General features: G+C 44.5%; 1 protein-coding gene across 2 annotated transcripts in view; it reads right to left on the bottom strand.

Annotated features, from left to right (window-relative positions):
* LOC139537492 (G protein-coupled receptor kinase 6-like) overlaps nucleotides 1-16,999 on the bottom strand; it is a 42,239-nt gene extending 25,240 nt beyond the window's left edge. For both annotated transcript variants that reach the window (XM_071338861.1, XM_071338862.1), the window contains exons 1-2: nucleotides 16,856-16,999; nucleotides 10,375-10,470 (exon numbers count right to left, since the gene is read on the bottom strand). In XM_071338861.1, coding sequence (XP_071194962.1) covers nucleotides 10,375-10,470; nucleotides 16,856-16,907 — 148 coding nt within the window. In that variant the 5' untranslated portion in view covers nucleotides 16,908-16,999. The remainder of the gene's footprint in view (nucleotides 1-10,374; nucleotides 10,471-16,855) is intronic.
* Nucleotides 17,000-17,356: the final 357 nt, after the last annotated feature.

Below are 17,356 nucleotides of genomic sequence, written 5' to 3'. Positions count from 1 at the left end.
GCCCTTGGCCAGGAGCCTCAGCCTAGTGATATGCATCTCAACCTAATCTCCTGCCTTATGGAGATAAATGACAATAATGAGGAAATCATATGATTTCCTTTAACCTTAATATTTTTTTTCATTCTTTGTTCACCACCACCTCCCAACCTACTGTTTGACCCTGACCAATGGAGGAAAGTTTCCACTTATATTTAATTGTGTTACTTTAATTTAGACTGCATTAGTTTCATACAAAACACAATCTCTTAGAACTGCTGCAGAACAAACACTCAAATATGCAACACTTTTTCCCTTACCATCTACATATTGTAAGACGTTTCAATTATCGTTAGTGAGATCTCACAGCAAAACTGTGTGTGTTCTGTGTCTACTTTGTGTTCCAAACCAGTGACCTATAAACATTTGCCACCATTTTCTTTTTGAATGGCAGAGTGAATTAAAACAAACATGCGAGTCAGCTTCCTCTTTCTGCCCAGGCCACAGCTTCCTCTGTGGTAAAATTGAAGCATGGTTACATTATGTCTGCCTCTGCTTCATGGCTGAAGTCAATGATAAAATGCACTCAGCATTTACAGGTTAAACAGGATTCACTTCATAATCATCCATCTGAAAGAGCGATGGATGAGAGGGATTTATAAACCCTCTCTGTGCCGCTTTAGAGAAGCTGCCGACAATGCCTCTAAACTATCGGAAAAGAGAAAAACTAAAGTTACCACAGCAGCCTATCTTCATCATTCACGTGTTCCACAGGATACAATGCAAGCCCCATGATTACAAAATCCTGTGCAGTTAGCTGATCTGCGTTGGTGTGAATCCATGTTCAGCAACTCCTGACCACCACCAGCAGCACCAGCCACAAATATAAGATTGTCAATCGCCATAAACACAACGCCAATATACTGTATGTTTCTTTGTGCACAAAATAGCCAATAACTAATGTACTTCCTAACAAAATAATGGGATGATTGAATAATGACTCCTGATTACATAATAGGATAACTGACGCATATTATACAGGCCTGCATTCCAACTGTACTAAATTATACATACAGTATGCTTCTTGTCTTGTGAGGATTTCCTCCACCATTGAAAGCACTGTATGGCCAAGTGCCATCAGACTACTTCATAACATAACACAGTCCGTCATCACCAACCCCAACTTGACTTCTGTCAGACCCAGTGTATGGGCGGCAGGTAGCCTAGCGGTTAAGGGTCAGTAACTAAATCCCTGTGCTGGCAAGCTGGAAAGATCTGCCATCCTGCACCTGGGCAAGGCAGTTAACTCCCAACAACTACTGCTCCCTGGGCGCTGATGACGTTGATTAAGGCAGCCCCCCTCACCTCTCTGATTCAGAGGGGTTGGGTTAAAGGCGGAAGAAACTTTTTGGGTTGAATGCAGTCAGTTGTGCAACTGACTTAGTATCCCCCTTCTCAGATCTACAGTGGACAAACTTCAATCTCAGCCTCTAGTTATTGTTTTGTGAGACTTTTCCACCTCTTACAGTGCCCTCATCAAGTATTCATACCCCTTGACCCCTTGGAATATTTGTATTCTGTACAGACTTCCTTCTTTTCACTCTGTCAATTAGGTTAATATTGTGGAGTAACTACAATGATGTTGATCCATCCTCAGTTTTCTCTTGTCACAGCCATTAAACTATGTAACTGTTTTAAAGTCACCGTTGGCCTCATGGTTTGCTTCCTCTCTATCAACTGAGTTAGGAAGGATGCCTGTATCTTTGTAGTGACTGGGTGTATTGATATGCCATCCAAAGTGTAATTAATAACTTCACCATGCTCAAAGGGATATTCAAAAAAATTTTTTTACCCATCTACCAATAGTGATCATTGCTAGCCAACCATTTTCAAGTTTTGCCATAGATTTTCAAGCAGATTTAAGTCAAAACTGTAACTCGGCCACTTGGGAACATTAACTGTCTTCTTGGTAAGCAACTCCAGTGTACAGTTGGCCTTGTTTTAGGCCGTGTTTTAGGTTATTGTACTGCTGAAAGGTGAATTAATCTCCCAGTGTCTGGTGGAAAGCAGATTGAACCAGGTTTTCTTCTAGGATTTTGCCTGTGCTAAGCTCCATTTTTGTTAATTTTTTAACCTGAAAACTCCCCAGTCCTTAACGATTAGAATGACATGAATGACCCATAACATGATCCAGCCACTACTGTTCTTGAAAATATGGAGACTCAGTAATGGTACTCAGTAATGTGTTGTATTGGATTTTCCCCAAAGACAACACATTTTTTCAGGACAAAAATATAATTGCTTTGCCACATTTTTTTACAGTATTACTTTAGTGCCTTGTTGCAAACAAGATGCATGTTTTGGAATATTTTTTTATGTATAGGCTTCCTTCTTTTCACTCTGTCAACTAGGTTAGTATTGTGGAGTAACTACAATGTTTTTGATCCATCCTTAATATTCTCCTACACAGCCATTAAACTCTGTAAGTCACCATTGGTCTCATGATGAAATCCCCGAGTGGTTTCCTTCCTCTCCGGCAACTGAGTTAGGAAGGACGCCTGTATCTTTGTAGTGACTGGGTGTATCCAAAGTGTAATCAATAACTTCACCATGCTCAAAGTGATATTTCCTGTCTGCTTTTTGTCTTTTTTTTTTAAAAACCTATATACCAATAGGGGCCCTTCTATGCCAGGCATTAGAAAACCTCTATGGTCTTTGTGGTTGAATCTGTGTTTTAAATTCACTGCTCGACTGAGGGACCTTACAATTATCTGTATGTGTGGGGTACAGAGATGAAGTAGTCATTCAAAAATCACGCTAAAAACTATTATTGCACACAGAGTCCATGTAACTTTTTATGTGAGTTGTTTTTACTATCTAGGCTTGCCGTAACAATCCATTTTAAATTCAGGCTATAACACAACAAAATGTGAAAAAAGTCAATGGGTGTGAATACTTTCTGAAGGGACTGTATTTGAGTGTGGAGTGCAGCTTTTCCCTCTTGTGTTTGGGACTTTTACTATGAATTTACACTGAACAAAAATATAAACGCAACATGTAAAGTGTTGATCCCATGTTTCATGAGCTGAAATAAAAGATCCCAGAAATTTTCCAAACACGAAAGAAGTTGTGCACTAATTTCTTTACATCCCTGTTAGCGAGCATTTCTCCATTGCAAATATAATCCATCCACCTGAGAGGTGTGGCATATCAAGAAGCTGATTAAACAGCACGGTCATTACACAGGTGCACCTTGTGCTTGGGTCAATAAAAGAATAAAAAGGCCGCTCTAAAATGTTCAGTGTTGTCACACAACACAATGCAACAGATGTCTCAAGTTGAGGGAGCGTGCAATTTGTATTTGTATTTGCATTTATTAGGGGTCCCCATTAGCTGCCACGGCAGCAGCTACTCTTCCTGAGGTCCAAACACATTAAGGCACTTACATCACACATAAAACAAAAGATAAAACAGTACATCATTTAAAATCAAATCTTATTTGTCACATGCACAGAATACAACAGGTGTATGTATACCTTACAGTGAAATGCTTATTTACAAGCCCTTAACCAACAATGCTTTAAGAAGGTGAGAAAATAAAATAGATAAGTAAAAACGAGAAAATAAAAGTAACAAATAATTAAGCAGCAGCAGTAAAATAACAAGCGAGGCTATATACAGGGGGTACCAGTACAGAGTCAATGTGCAGGGGCACCGGTTAGTCGAGGTAATTGAGGTAATATGTACATGTAGGTAGAGTTAAAGTGACTATGCATAGATTATAAACAGAGTAGCAGCAGCGTAAAAGAGGGGTCTGGGTAGCCCTTTGATTAGCTGTTCAGGCTTGGGGGTAGAAGCTGTTAAGGACCTCGACTTGGCGCTCCGGTACCGCTTGCCGTGTGGTAGCAGAGAGAACAGTCTATGACTAGGGTGGCTGGATTCTTTGACAATTTTTAGGGCCTTCCTCTGACACCGCCTGATATAGAGGTCCTGGATGGAGGCCGAGCAGTTGCCATATCAGGCAGTGATGCAACCAGTCAGGATGCTCTCGATGGTGCAGCTGTAGAACCTTTTGAGGATCTGAGGACCCATGCCAAATCAATTCAGTCTCCTGAGGGAGAATAGGCTTTGTCGTGCCCTCTTCACTACTGTCTTAGTGTGTTCGGAACATGATAGTTTGTTGGTGATGTGGACACCAAGGAACTTGAAGCTCTCAACCTGTTCCACTACAGCCCTGTCGCTGAGAATGGGGGCGTGCTCGGTCCTCCTTTTCCTGTAGTCCACAATCATCTCCTTTGTCTTGATCACGTTGAGGGAGAGGTTGTTGTCCTGGCACCACACGACCAGGTCTCTGACCTCCTCCCTATAGGCTGTCTCATCGTTGTTGGTGATCAGGCCTACCACTGTTGTGTCATCGGCAAACTTGATGGTGTTGGAGTCGTGCCTGGACATGCAGTCATGAGTGGCGACTGCAGTCATGAGGAGGCGACTGAGCACGCACCCCTGAGGGGCCCCTGTGTTAAGGATCAGTGTAGTGGATGTATTGTTCTCTACCCTTACCACTTGGGGCCCGTCAGGAAGTCCACATCTATAATGCAAAGTAATACAAAAGGGCCTGTAGGACCTGCCTTGTTGATAGTGTTGTTAAGAAGGCAGAGCAGCGCTTTACTATGGACATACTTCTCCCCATCTTAGCTACTGTTAAATCAATATGTTTTGACCATGACAGTTTACAATCCAGGGTTACTCCAAACAGTTTAGTCACCTCAACTTGCTCAATTTCCACATTCATTACAAGATTTAGTTGAGGTTTAGTGAATTATTTGTCCCGAATACCAATGCGTTTAGTTTTTGAAACATTTAGGACTAACTTATTCCTTGCCACCCGTTCTGAAACTAACTGCAGCTCTTTGATAAGTGTTGCAGTCATTTCAGTTGCATGCTGACTGCAGGAATGTCCACCAGACCTGTTGCATTTCTTTACCATAAGCCGCCTCCAACGTCTTTTTAGAGAACTAGGCAGTATGTCCAACAGGCCTCACAACCGCAGACCACATGTATGGCGTTGTTTGGGCGAGTGGTTTGCTGATGTCAACGCTGTGAACAGTGAGTCCCATGGTGGCAACGGGGTTATGGTATGGGCAGGCATAAGCTACGAACAAGGAACAAGATCACATTTTATTGATGGCAATTTGTATGCACAGAGATACCGTGACGAGATCCTGAGGCCCATTGGCGTGCCTTTCATCCTCCGCCATCACCTCTTGTTTTAGCATGATAATGCACAGCCCCATGTCGCATGGATTTGTACACAATTTCTAGAAGCTGAAAATGTCCCAGTTCTTCCATGGCCTGCACACTCACCAGCCATGTCACCCATTGAGCAAGTTTGGGATGCTCTCGATTGGTGTGTATGACAGCGTGTTCCAGTTCCCGCCAATATCCAGCAACTTCACACAGCCATTGAAGAGTGGGACAACATTTCACATGTCACAATCAACAGCCTGATCAACTCTATGCGAAGGAGATGTGTTGCGCTGCATGAGGCAAATGGTGGTCACACCAGATACTGACCGGTTTTCTGATCCATGCCCCTACCTTTTTTAAGACGCATATCTCTATTCCCAGTCATGTGAAATCCATAGATTAGGGCCTAATGAATTTATTTCAATTGACTGATTTCCTTATATGAACTGTAACTCAGTAAAATTGTTGCATGTTGCGTTTATATTTTTGTTCAGTATATCTATTGTGGCGGGTCAGCCACCAGGGGGAGACTCGTCGAGGCCTGGTAACAGATGGAGTTTACATCACGAGGCAGTGGCTCTATCTGCTGGACGTGCCAGGTCTCGACGGGCTCTCCGAACAGGACTAATTGGGGCTGATTGGGAGCTGGTGAGTAATCAAGGGCAGATTGCTCACCAGCTGTGCAAGGCCCATAAAGCTGCCAGAAGGGCAGCACACAGGGAGAGGACTAGGGGAAGTGAGGTGACTTCCATGTGGTTGGATACGGTTACCCGAGCTAAGCCGAGGGAGTTGAGTTTGTGTGCCCGACAGGATACAGGAAGACCAGGGGCCCAGGAGACGGTATCCCGGAGAGGGTCTCATGAGGGAGACCTGTTATTTGCTTTTTGACTTATTATTTAATAAACACCCTTGAAACCGAGCTAATCATACTCTGTCTGTGTCTGATCTATGTAAACGTCTTGACCAAACCCCCTGGTCTGCCACAAGTGGTAGAGAATGCGGGCACTCTGATAATGTGGTCAGATCAGGGTTTACACAGTACCAGCATGGACGAGTTGATAGCTCAGTTCGTCCGGGCCCAACAAGCACAACAGGTGGTTCAGGAACGAACGCTGGAGGAACAGCGACTACAAAACGTCTGCCTCGTTGAGGAAGTCAGTAAGCTGCAAGGAGGAGCGTCTCCTGGATCACATCCCAACCAGTTTTTAATCAAGCTAACGGAAGACAATGACCTCGAAACCTACCTCTGTATATTTGAACGGACAGCACGACGGGAAGGATGGCCAAGGCCGCAGTGGGCAAGTCTGCTGGCCCCGTTCCTCTCTGGGAATGCCCAAAAGGCGTATTGGGACCTGAATGACGTACAGGCGGATAACTACGACAGACTCAAACGGGAGATACTCAGCCGCTACGGGTACAGTCTGGCCCATCGGGCTCAACGGTTCCACGACAGGAGGTTCATACCCGACACCTCCCCCCCGAGCCCAGATGAGCGACCTACTGCGCGTCACCAGGGCATGGCTCCTCACCGACGTATCCACCCTATCCATCCTCGACAAAGTGGTCCTGGATCGCTTCTTACGGGCGCTACCCCATGACATGAAGAGTGCAGCGAGTTTATGCGCACCCCAGACCTTGGAGGGCCTCCTGAAAGCAGTGGAGACGCAGAAGAACACTCAGGCACTGCTGAGTGGGAGCCGGGACGAGTCGGCGACCCGTCCGAAGGGACGGAAGGACAGCCCCACCGCAGTGTACCCCGAACCGACAGTCGGCAGGGCCAAAGGACCGCAAACCCGTGGAGAGATGGCGGGGGTAGGGCCGACCCGACACCGACGACCCCAGGTAGAGGGAGACTAAAGTAGGTGTTTTGACTGTGGCGCCCGGAGGCACATTGCCTGGAATTGCCCGGCTCAATTGCCCGGCTCGAGAGGAGTCGATGCCATCAGCTAGCCCCAGAGGCGAGGTGGGTCACGCCGTGAACTATGTCACCTTCTGTTGGGCGCACCACGAGTCAACTGCACCCAAAGTCCCGGTGAAGGTTGACGGACACGACACGGAAGAGCTATTAGACTCCGGAAGCATGGATACGCTCGTAACCACGAGCCTGCTGAACCAGGAGCATGAACGGGGTAGGGAGATGTCCATTTCCTGTGTTCACGGTGACACAAAACGGTATCCCACCGTATGGACCAAAATCTTGACGCCACAAGGGAGCTGTCGGATGATGGTGGGTGCAGTACCAGAGCTGCCCGGTACCTCTCCTAGTGGGACGGGATTGTCCGCTGTTCGCGGCTCTATGGGGACACGAGTTGAGGAAGAAAGTACGAGCCAGCTGAAGAAGAGAGCGGGGACGACCCATCGCCTGTGCGGCCCGGAAGCCGCCGGTTAACCAACTTGACTCTACGGGTCTGGAGTCGGAGGGGGAGCCGGAACCCGAACCCCCTGGGGAACCACTGGAAGAGGAGCCCAGCCTCCCCCTCCTCGATTTCGAGGAGCCAGTCGAGACCCCCATGGGGGGCCAACTGAGGGGACAATTCGGGACGGCCCAGTGGGAGGATCCGAATTTGAAAGCTGCCACCGCCCAAGTGATAGCGGTGGATGGACAGCTACTTCCGGGGGTGAGTGACTGGCAATACCCCCATTTACAAATTAAGAATAACCTTTTGTATCAGGTGTCGCGCCAACAGGGGGAACTTCGAGGGGTATTGTTGCTGCCCCGACGGTACGTAGGAACCGTTCTTCAGCTGGCCCACACGCACCTTTTGGGGGTGCACCTGGGAAAGGAGAAGACCTGGGAACGGATCGCCGCCCGGTTCCACTGGCCCGAGATGAGGAGGGCCGTGGAAGACTACTTTTGCAGCTGCCCGGAGTGTTAACTCACTGCCCCAAAAGCACACTTCCGAAACCCTCTGGTCCCCCTGCCAATAATCAGGGTGCCCTTTGAACGCATCGCCATGGACATAGTGGGACCCCTGGTAAAGTCTGCACGAGGACACAGGTACATCTTGGTAATAGTGGACTATGCCACCCGGTATCCCGAGGCATTCCCCTACGGGCGGCGGTGTCCAAGGGAATCGCCCGGGCGCTGTTCCACCTCTTTAGCCGGGTGGGCATCCCGAACGAGATCCTGACAGACCAAGGTACGGAGTTTATGTCCCGCCTCATGAAAGAGTTGTGTGCCCTCCTGCAGATCAAGCAGATCTGGACTTCCGTTTTTCAAACGCAGATGGATGGGCTCGTCGAGCGCTTCAATAAAACGCTCAAACAGATGCTGCGGAAGGTCATCGAGCAGGACGGGAAGAACTGGGACCAGCTACTACCCCACCTAATGTTCTCAATCCGAGAAGTACCCCAATCCTCCACTGGGTTTTCCCCGTTCAAACTCCTCTATGGGAGGAGGCCACGCTGCATACTGGACCTCGCCAAGGAGGTGTGGGAAGCCCAACCGAACCCCTTACGCAGCGTGGTAGAGCACGTGGAGACAATGCGAGAGCGGATGACAGCCATATGGCCAGTCGTGAGGGAACATATGGAGAAGGCCCAACGCGCCCAAGCCCAGGTCTACAATCGGGGAGCCCAGCCCTGAGAATTCCAGGTGGGAGACAGGGTGCTGGTCTTGATCCCCACAGCCGAAAGTAAGTTCCTGGCAACATGGCACAGACCATACGAGGTGATCGAGAAGCTGGGACCTGTCAATTACCGCGTACGGCAACCAGGGAGGTGGAAACCCCAACAGATTTACCACGTGAACCTGTTGAAGAAGTTGCACGAGAGGACAGCCTTGGCCGTGTTATGGTCGGGACAAAGGACGCCAACGGTACCAGTGGAGGTCCCGAGTAATGAGGACCTCGACCCGGCCCAGAAGCAAGAGCTCAGGGAGCTCGTCGATCGGAACACGGCGGTTTTCTCCGAGAAGCCGGGCCGCACGACCCTCATTGAACACCACATCCGTACCCGACCCGGGGAAACAGTACGAAAGAGGCTATATCGGATTACGGAGGCACGAAGGAGGCCGTGAAACAGGAAGTGGAGGCTATGCTGAGGATGAGGGTCGTGGAAGAGTCCCACAGTGCATTGTGCAGCCCCATCGTGTTGGTGCCAAAACCGGACCGTAGCCTCCGCTTCTGTAACGATTTCCGGGGGGTGAACGACATCAGCTTGTTCGACGCATATCCCATGCCGAGGGTGGACGAGCTCATCGACCGATTGGGAAAGGCCCGGTACATCAGCACCCTTGACCTGATCAAAGATTATTGGCAGGTACCGTTGGCAGCCTCCTCCTGGGAGAAGACGTCGTTTTCGACACCAGATAGGTTGTACCAGTACCGGGTGCTCCCGTTCGGTCTCCACGGAGCACCGCCCACATTCCAACGGCTGATGAACAGAGTGCTTCGACCCCACCAGCAGTACGCAGCGGCATATCTGGATGATATCATCATCCACAGCCAAGGTTGGGAAGAGAACCTGACGCGCCTCCAGGCCATGCTGGATGCGCTCAGACAAGCCGGGTTGACCGCAAACCCCAAGAAATGCAAGCTGGGGTTCGAGGAGGTGGAGTACCTGGGGTATTTGATCGGACGGGGGAACGTCAAGCCCCAGGAGAGGATGGTTCATGCGGTGCGTGACTGGCCCGTTCCACGCACCAAGACACAGGTCAAGTCCATCCTGGGACTGGCAGGATACTATAGCCGGCTATAGGCTCCATCTGCTGGACGTGCCAGGTCTCGACGGGTTCTCCGGACAGGACTAATTGGGGCTGATTGGGAGCTGGTGAGTAATCAAGGGCAGATTGCTCACCAGCTGTGCGAGGCCCATAAAGCTGCCAGAGGGGCAGCACACAGGGAGAGGACTAGGGGAAGTGAGGTGACTTCCATGTGGTTGGATACAGTTACCCGAGCTAAGCCGAGGGAGTTGAGTTTATGTGCCCGACAGGATACAGGAAGACCCGGAGCCCAGGAGACGGTATCCCGGAGAGGGTCTCATGGGGGAAACCTGTTCTTTTCTTTTTGGGTTTATTATTTAATAAACACCCTTGAAACCGAGCTAATCATACTCTGTCCGTGTCTGATCTATGTAAACGTCTTGACCAAACCGCCTGGTCTGCCACACTATCAGTGGGCTAGCAAGTAGAGGAGAGGAGAGGAAGCGTACCTGTAGTTTGCCGGAGCTCCTCACACAGGCTGATGTGGGGAAACTGAAGCATCTGTTTCCATTTCTTGCTTTTTCCTTTTCTGTTTCCACCACCTCCTGCAAAAGAACAGTGGTTGATTAATCAAACAAAGGAAAAATATAACACATGGGAAAACACTAAGTAGCCTTGAGCGGCCCATAGAAATACATACAGTCCCTAAAAACACTCAGAATAAAAGTGCTGTTGTAGATTCGTCAAGATAAAGAAGAGGGTCAGGGTGATTAATATAATGGCTGTCCTGGAGTGTGTGTCAAGAAGACAGAGAGGTTATTAATTTGTAGACATAGAAAAAGCAATGTTACTGTATTTTAGTCTACCTCTTTAAATAAAATAAAATAGTTTTGGTCGTGTACACATATTATGCAGATGTTATCGTGAGTTTAGAGAAATGCTTATGTTCCTAGCTCCAACAGTGCAATAACATCTAACAATACAAAACAATACACGCAAATCCAAAGAATTTAAAGAAAGGAACTAAGAAATATAGAAATACTAGAACGAGCAGTGTCAAAGTCCAGAATATAAATATATATGTATATGATGGTGTGTATAGACATTATGGACAATATATTAATATAAAAGGTGTACAACAGTAGTTATATAGGATGAGCCTTGACTAGAATACAGTATATACATATGAAGTGGATAAAACAGTATGTAAACATTATTAAAGTGACCAGTGTTCAATGATTATGTACAGGGTTGAGTAACCGGGTGGTAGCCGGCTTGTAACAGTGACGAAAGTTCAGGGCAGGGCACTGAGCGGAGGCCGGCTAGTGGTGACTATTTAACCAAAAAAGCCGATACCGATTAATCGGACGATTTTTATAAATTGAATTGTAATAATGACAATTACAACAATACTGAATGAACACTTATTTTAACTTAATATAATACATCAATAAAATCAATTTAGCCTCAAATAAATAATGAAACATGTTCAATTTGGTTTAAATAATGCAAAAACAAAGTGTTGGCGAAGAAAGTAAAAGTGCAATATGTGCCATGTAAGAAAGCTAACGTTTAAGTTCCTTGCTCAGAACATGAGAACATATGAAAGCTGGTGGTTCCTTTTAACATGAGTCTTCAATATTCCCAGGTAAGAAGTTTTAGGTTGTAGTTATTATAGGAATTATAGGACTATTTCTCTCTATACCATTTGTATTTCATATACCTTTGACTATTGGATGTTCTTATAGGCACTTTAGTATTGCCAGTGTAACAGTATAGCTTCCATCCCTCTCCTCGCCGCTACCTGGGCTCGAACCAGGAACACATCGACAACAGCCACCCTCGAAGCAGCGTTACCCATGCAGAGCAAGGGGAACAACTACTCCAAGTCTCAGAGCGAGTGACGTTTGAAACGCTATTAGCGCGCACCCCGCTAACTAGCTAGCCATTTCACATCGGTTACACCAGCCTAATCTCGGGAGTTGATAGGCTTGAATTCATAAACAGCAGAGCTGCTGGCAAAACGCACGAAAGTGCTGTTTGAATGAATGCTTACGAGCCTGCTGCTGCCCACCATCGCTCAGTCAGACTGCTCTATCAAATCATAGACTTAATTATAACATAATAACACACAGAGATACGAGCCTTAGGTCATTAATATGGTTGAATCCGGAAACTATCATCTCGAAAACAAAACATTTATTCTTTCAGTGAAATACGGAACCGTTCCGTATTTTATCTAACGGGTGGCATCCATCAGTCTAAATATTCCTGTTACATTGCACAACCTTCAATGTCATGTCATAATTACGTAAAATTCTGGCAAATTAGTTCGCAATGAGCCAGGCGGCCCAAACTGTTGCATATACCCTGACTCTGCGTGCAATGAACGCAAGAGAAGTGACACAATTACACCTGGTTAATATTGCCTGCTAACCTGGATTTCTTTTAGCTAAATATGCAGGTTTAAAAATATATACTTCTGTGAATTGATTTCAAGAAAGGCATGATGTTTATGGTTAGGTACACGTTGGAGCAACGACAGTCCTTTTTCGCGAATGCGCACTGCATCGATTATATGCAACGCAGGACACGCTAGATAAACTAGTAATATCATCAACCATGTGTAGTTATAACTAGTGATTATGATTGATTGATTGATTGTTTTTTATAAGATAAGTTTAATGCTAGCTAGCAACTTACCTTGGCTTCTTACTGCATTTGCGTAACAGGCGGGGTCCTCGTGAGGCAGGTGGTTAGAGCGTTGGACTAGTTAACCGTAAGGTTGCAAGATTGAATCCCTGAGCTGACAAGGTAAAAATCTGTTGTTCTGCCCCTGAACAAGGCAGTTAACCCACCGTTCCTAGGCCGTCATTGAAAATAAGAATGTGTTCTTAACTGACTTGCCTAGTTAAAAACCTCTACCGAATAACCCTCCCGGATCCGGGATCTTCCTCATCAGAAACGCTGACTAGCATAGCCTAGCCTAGCGCCACAGGGAATATCATATAATATAATTTCATGAAATCACACGTCCAATACAGCAAATGAAAGATAAACATCTTGGGAATCCAGCCAACATGTCCGATTTTTTAAATGTTTTACAGCGAAAACACAACATATATTTATGTTAGCTCACCACAATAGCGCAACACACAACGACATTTTTTCACCGCAAAGATAGCTTTCACAAAACCCACAAATAGAGATAAAATGAATCACTAACCTTTGAACAACTTCATCAGATGACAGTCTTATGACATCATGTTATACAATACATTTATGTTTTGTTCGAAAATGTGCATATTAATAGCTATAAATCCTGGTTTTACATTGCAGCCATAGTCACAAATGGCACCAAAACAGCCAGAATAATTACAGAGAACAACGTGAAATACAGAAATACTCATCATAAAACTTTTATGAAAAATACATGTTGTACAGCAAATGAAAGATAAACATCTTGTGAATCCAGCCAACATGTCCGATTTTTTTAATGTTTTACAGCGAAAACACAACATATATTTATGTTAGCTCACCACAATAGCCCAAAACACAACGCCATTTTTTTCACAGCAAAGATAGCTTTCACAAAACCCACAAATAGAGATAAAATGAATCACTAACCTTTGAACAACTTCATCAGATGACAGTCTTATAACATCATGTTATACAATACATTGTATTTATAGCTACAAAAGATTTTTTTAAATAACTTTAGTAAAAAGCACAGCATACAATAATCTGAGACAGCGCTCAGCCATTCTCCGCCATGTTGGAGTCAACATATTCAACATCATAAATATTCTCTTACCTTTGATGAACTTTCATCAGAATGCAGTGCCAGGAGTCCTTGTTCCACAATAAATCGTTGTTTTGTTTTAGAATGTCCATTTCTTCTGTCAAATTAGCAACTTTGGCTAGCATAGTGGCGCTCACGTGTCCATGAAAGTTTGACGCATGGAACGAAAAATTCCAAAAGTCATAATAAAAGTCGAATAAACTGGTCAAACTCAGTTGAAAATCCATCTTTAGGATGTTTTTCTCATATGTATCCAATAACGTCCCAGACGGAGCATTTCTTCATGTCTACCTAACGCATAATACTGCCAATATGGCTGACCTGTCACTCCAAAAGCTCTCATTCGGTCCCACATCAGGCTAGACACCTCATTCAACGTTCTACTGCCTGTTGACATCTAGTGGAAGGCGTATGAAGCGCATACATATCCATAAATACAAGGCAATTGAATAGGAGCAGCCCTTCACAGAGACCCATTTCAGAATTTTCACTTCCTATTTGGAAGTTTGCCTGCCAAATGAGTTCTGTTTTACTCACAGATATAATTCAAACAGTTTTAGAAACTTCAGAGTGTTTTCTATCCAATAGTAATAATAATATGCATATCATATGATCTAGAACAGAAACTATACTGATTTCCGATTGTTATGGAAACTTGAAATCGGCCCTAATTAATCGGCCATTCTGATTAATCGGTCGACCTCTAGCAACATTGGACCAACACCTTACATGTTGCATTGATATTTTTATTCAGTATAGTTACAGTACGTTAACAAACAAATTAGCAAGCAGAATAGGCCTAGGCCTGCTACCTACGCTGTAAAGTTGCCCATCTTGGTTGGGTGGTGAAACCAACTCTATAAGTGGCATGTGCATGAACTGGATGCCATGCCCAGTAACATTTGCTGTTCAAATAGTGGTTGGAAGTGAACATATTGACAGTATGTCTGGCTAACAATGTTTTATCACAATGGGAAGCGGACAAGATGCAAATGAGACGCTGAGAACATTGTTTATGCCTGGCAAAGAGATGTACAAGTATGACAAATGTGTCATACTTGTACATAGAACTTGTACTAGAAGACTAACTTGTGTTGAAGCCACTGTGCCTCAATCTTGACAATCCCACACTATTGTAAAAAATACTTTGGAAGCTATAGAACATAATTTATTAATGTCTAGATTTGTTTTTGCCACATGCATTCTATTACAAACACCTTTAATGCATACTTTTAAATTATATTATGTGAGCTAAACATACAAATAAAAAAATATATAAAAACATATTCCTGAAAGTATAATTTTACTAATGTTACTGTTCCTAATACAACAAGAAAATAATTAAATACATGTAATTTTGTATTTGAAACATCGAATTCCATTCATTCCTATGGAGGACTGCTTCTACTGGGGAGTACCAATATGACCGACCCGTGGCTTAAAAGCCTCTCAAATTACAAATATATAGCATCAGCAATCCAGGGTTTATATACTGTACATCACTGGAAATGACAGTGTTATCACTAACTTAGTATTGTTCGATGGAGATATACACACTGGTGTTGAAAGAATGAGATTACATCCTGCATTAGTGCAAATGCAAAGATAGACAAACCATATGGAAATAATAGCGCAAATCAGAGAAAGAGACAGCCTCTTATTCTTTCACTCTGCCACCGTTTTCCATCTTGAACTGTTGTTTGTGAGAGAAAGTATTAATGCATTATTACTATTTGATAATAACAGAATTACAGTGTTATTACCACCACCAACAACAAGAGTGGAAACAAATTAGAGGTGCTTAATGTGGATTTCAATGGCAAACAATGTGACCAGAGAGAGGCGACGCGAAAACAGAAGTCTGCGTAATGTCTATGGCAGATTCAATACTTCTCCTCTATCAAACAAACAGAGACACTACACTGAGACTAGATAGAGAGTACAGTATTGATCCTAGCAGAGATGAAAATACCATTTTGAACACTGTGTTTTGCTGTAGGCTACCTCTGACATACAGTACAATTGTTTTGGTTAGTTTTCCATTACAACGCATTTCACAAATAAACATCTGATTGGTTGATTGGAAATATACATATTTACAGATCAGTATAATGTTATTTGATGATGATACCGATGTTCCCTCTGGGAAAAATAAAAGTTGTTCTATACTAATTCTCTTTTACTGTATATATCCATAATATGCCATGTGACTGATATGGCCAGAGTGAGGTTCATCAGACTGGGGTCAACCACCCTGTGAATGGAATGAGTCTGTAAACAGTTTGGAGGAAAAACATTCCTGAGTTTTAAAACAAGACCTTTGTGCATTGTGTTAGCACTAATTGATTTAGTATGAAAGAGGTATAACAAATAATAGATCAAATGTCTTACTTTTGTCCCACATGATAGGCGACTTTTACTGTAGTTAGTTCAATACTGTCATTGCTTCCAATGTATCTGATAGTAGGACCACTATCCGATAATCTGTGACTGGGGGATAAAATTATATATACCATGATGCCATTTTTGTTTCAGATGGATACATTATCGGTCTACAGTAATTAGAAAAAAATATCTCGGTTTGTTACATTATCTGCAACAGCTAGATACACCAGCTAGAGTCTATAGCGCTGCATACTCCGTGATTATCTTTATGTTGTTATTTCACAAATTGACATAGGCCTAATGTTGACACCCTACCAACACCACTACAATCCGCTAACATGGAGCGCACTGACATACGCTGTCATTGCCAACTAAAGGTCCACAAATTAATGTCTACTGGCGTTAATTTTGTATGTGTGTAGCTAGCTCTTCATTGCAAATTGAATACGGAATTATGTTCAACATGCTGTTTCGACAACGACAGAAGGATGCTGTAGAATAGAAAGTCGGAAAATCTAATGTCACGCAATTTGATTAACAGTCACATCTTTTCTGTAGCCTACCAATGTCCAAGGTTAAGCTCGAGTAAATATTATGTATTTAGAGAGCATATGGGATGTTAATATAGTTATCTTAACGCTTCAGAGGCTTTGCAAATAATAAAGAGGTGCAGCAATCATCCAGCTCCTATCTCTATGGCCTGCGCTTCCTGGGGGAATCCCCAGGTTCTGAGCTAGTTCTGGCGGTGAAGAGAGAGGAGCTGTCAAGCTTGTCGTCCGTTCCTGCGCTCCGACATCTCTTACCTTCTCTTGCTTTCAACAGGACGGTGTTGGCCACGATATTCTCGAGCTCCATGTTTTCCTGGGTTGCAGGCACCACAGGCCCAATCTCGTCGCCGGGTTGGCAGTAGTATGTCCTCCCCCACCCCCCCACCCCCAAGGCAGAATATTTTAACCCTGATGACTCTCCGTACCGTCGTTCGCTCCCGCTCTCCGCCCCGAAGGTTGAGCTGCGTCGATTCTAACCCCACCCGCACGTCAACTATTGATGTATTCTGACATCGCAGGATAGTTTTAGTTTTGTCTTCACCATAACCACGCCCCTTTAACACAAATATGGATCACCATTAATATTCACATTCAATTAGTTATTCAAAATGATGACCTAATTTGGCTCTGTTCACGTAAAAGAGCCGGTATATTTGGTTCCCAAACGGTTCGTCGTTCAAAATGCTTAAAAATCTCCAATGTAAAGACCAAAATGTAGGCTGCCATTATGACCGATCGTGAAAACCGCGTTCAAAT

This window comes from Salvelinus alpinus, chromosome 13, assembly GCF_045679555.1.
Source record: "Salvelinus alpinus chromosome 13, SLU_Salpinus.1, whole genome shotgun sequence".
Classification (NCBI taxonomy): Eukaryota; Metazoa; Chordata; class Actinopteri; order Salmoniformes; family Salmonidae; genus Salvelinus; species Salvelinus alpinus.
Note: the sequence above shows the minus strand (reverse complement) of the source record. Positions and strands in the feature narration are given on the sequence as shown.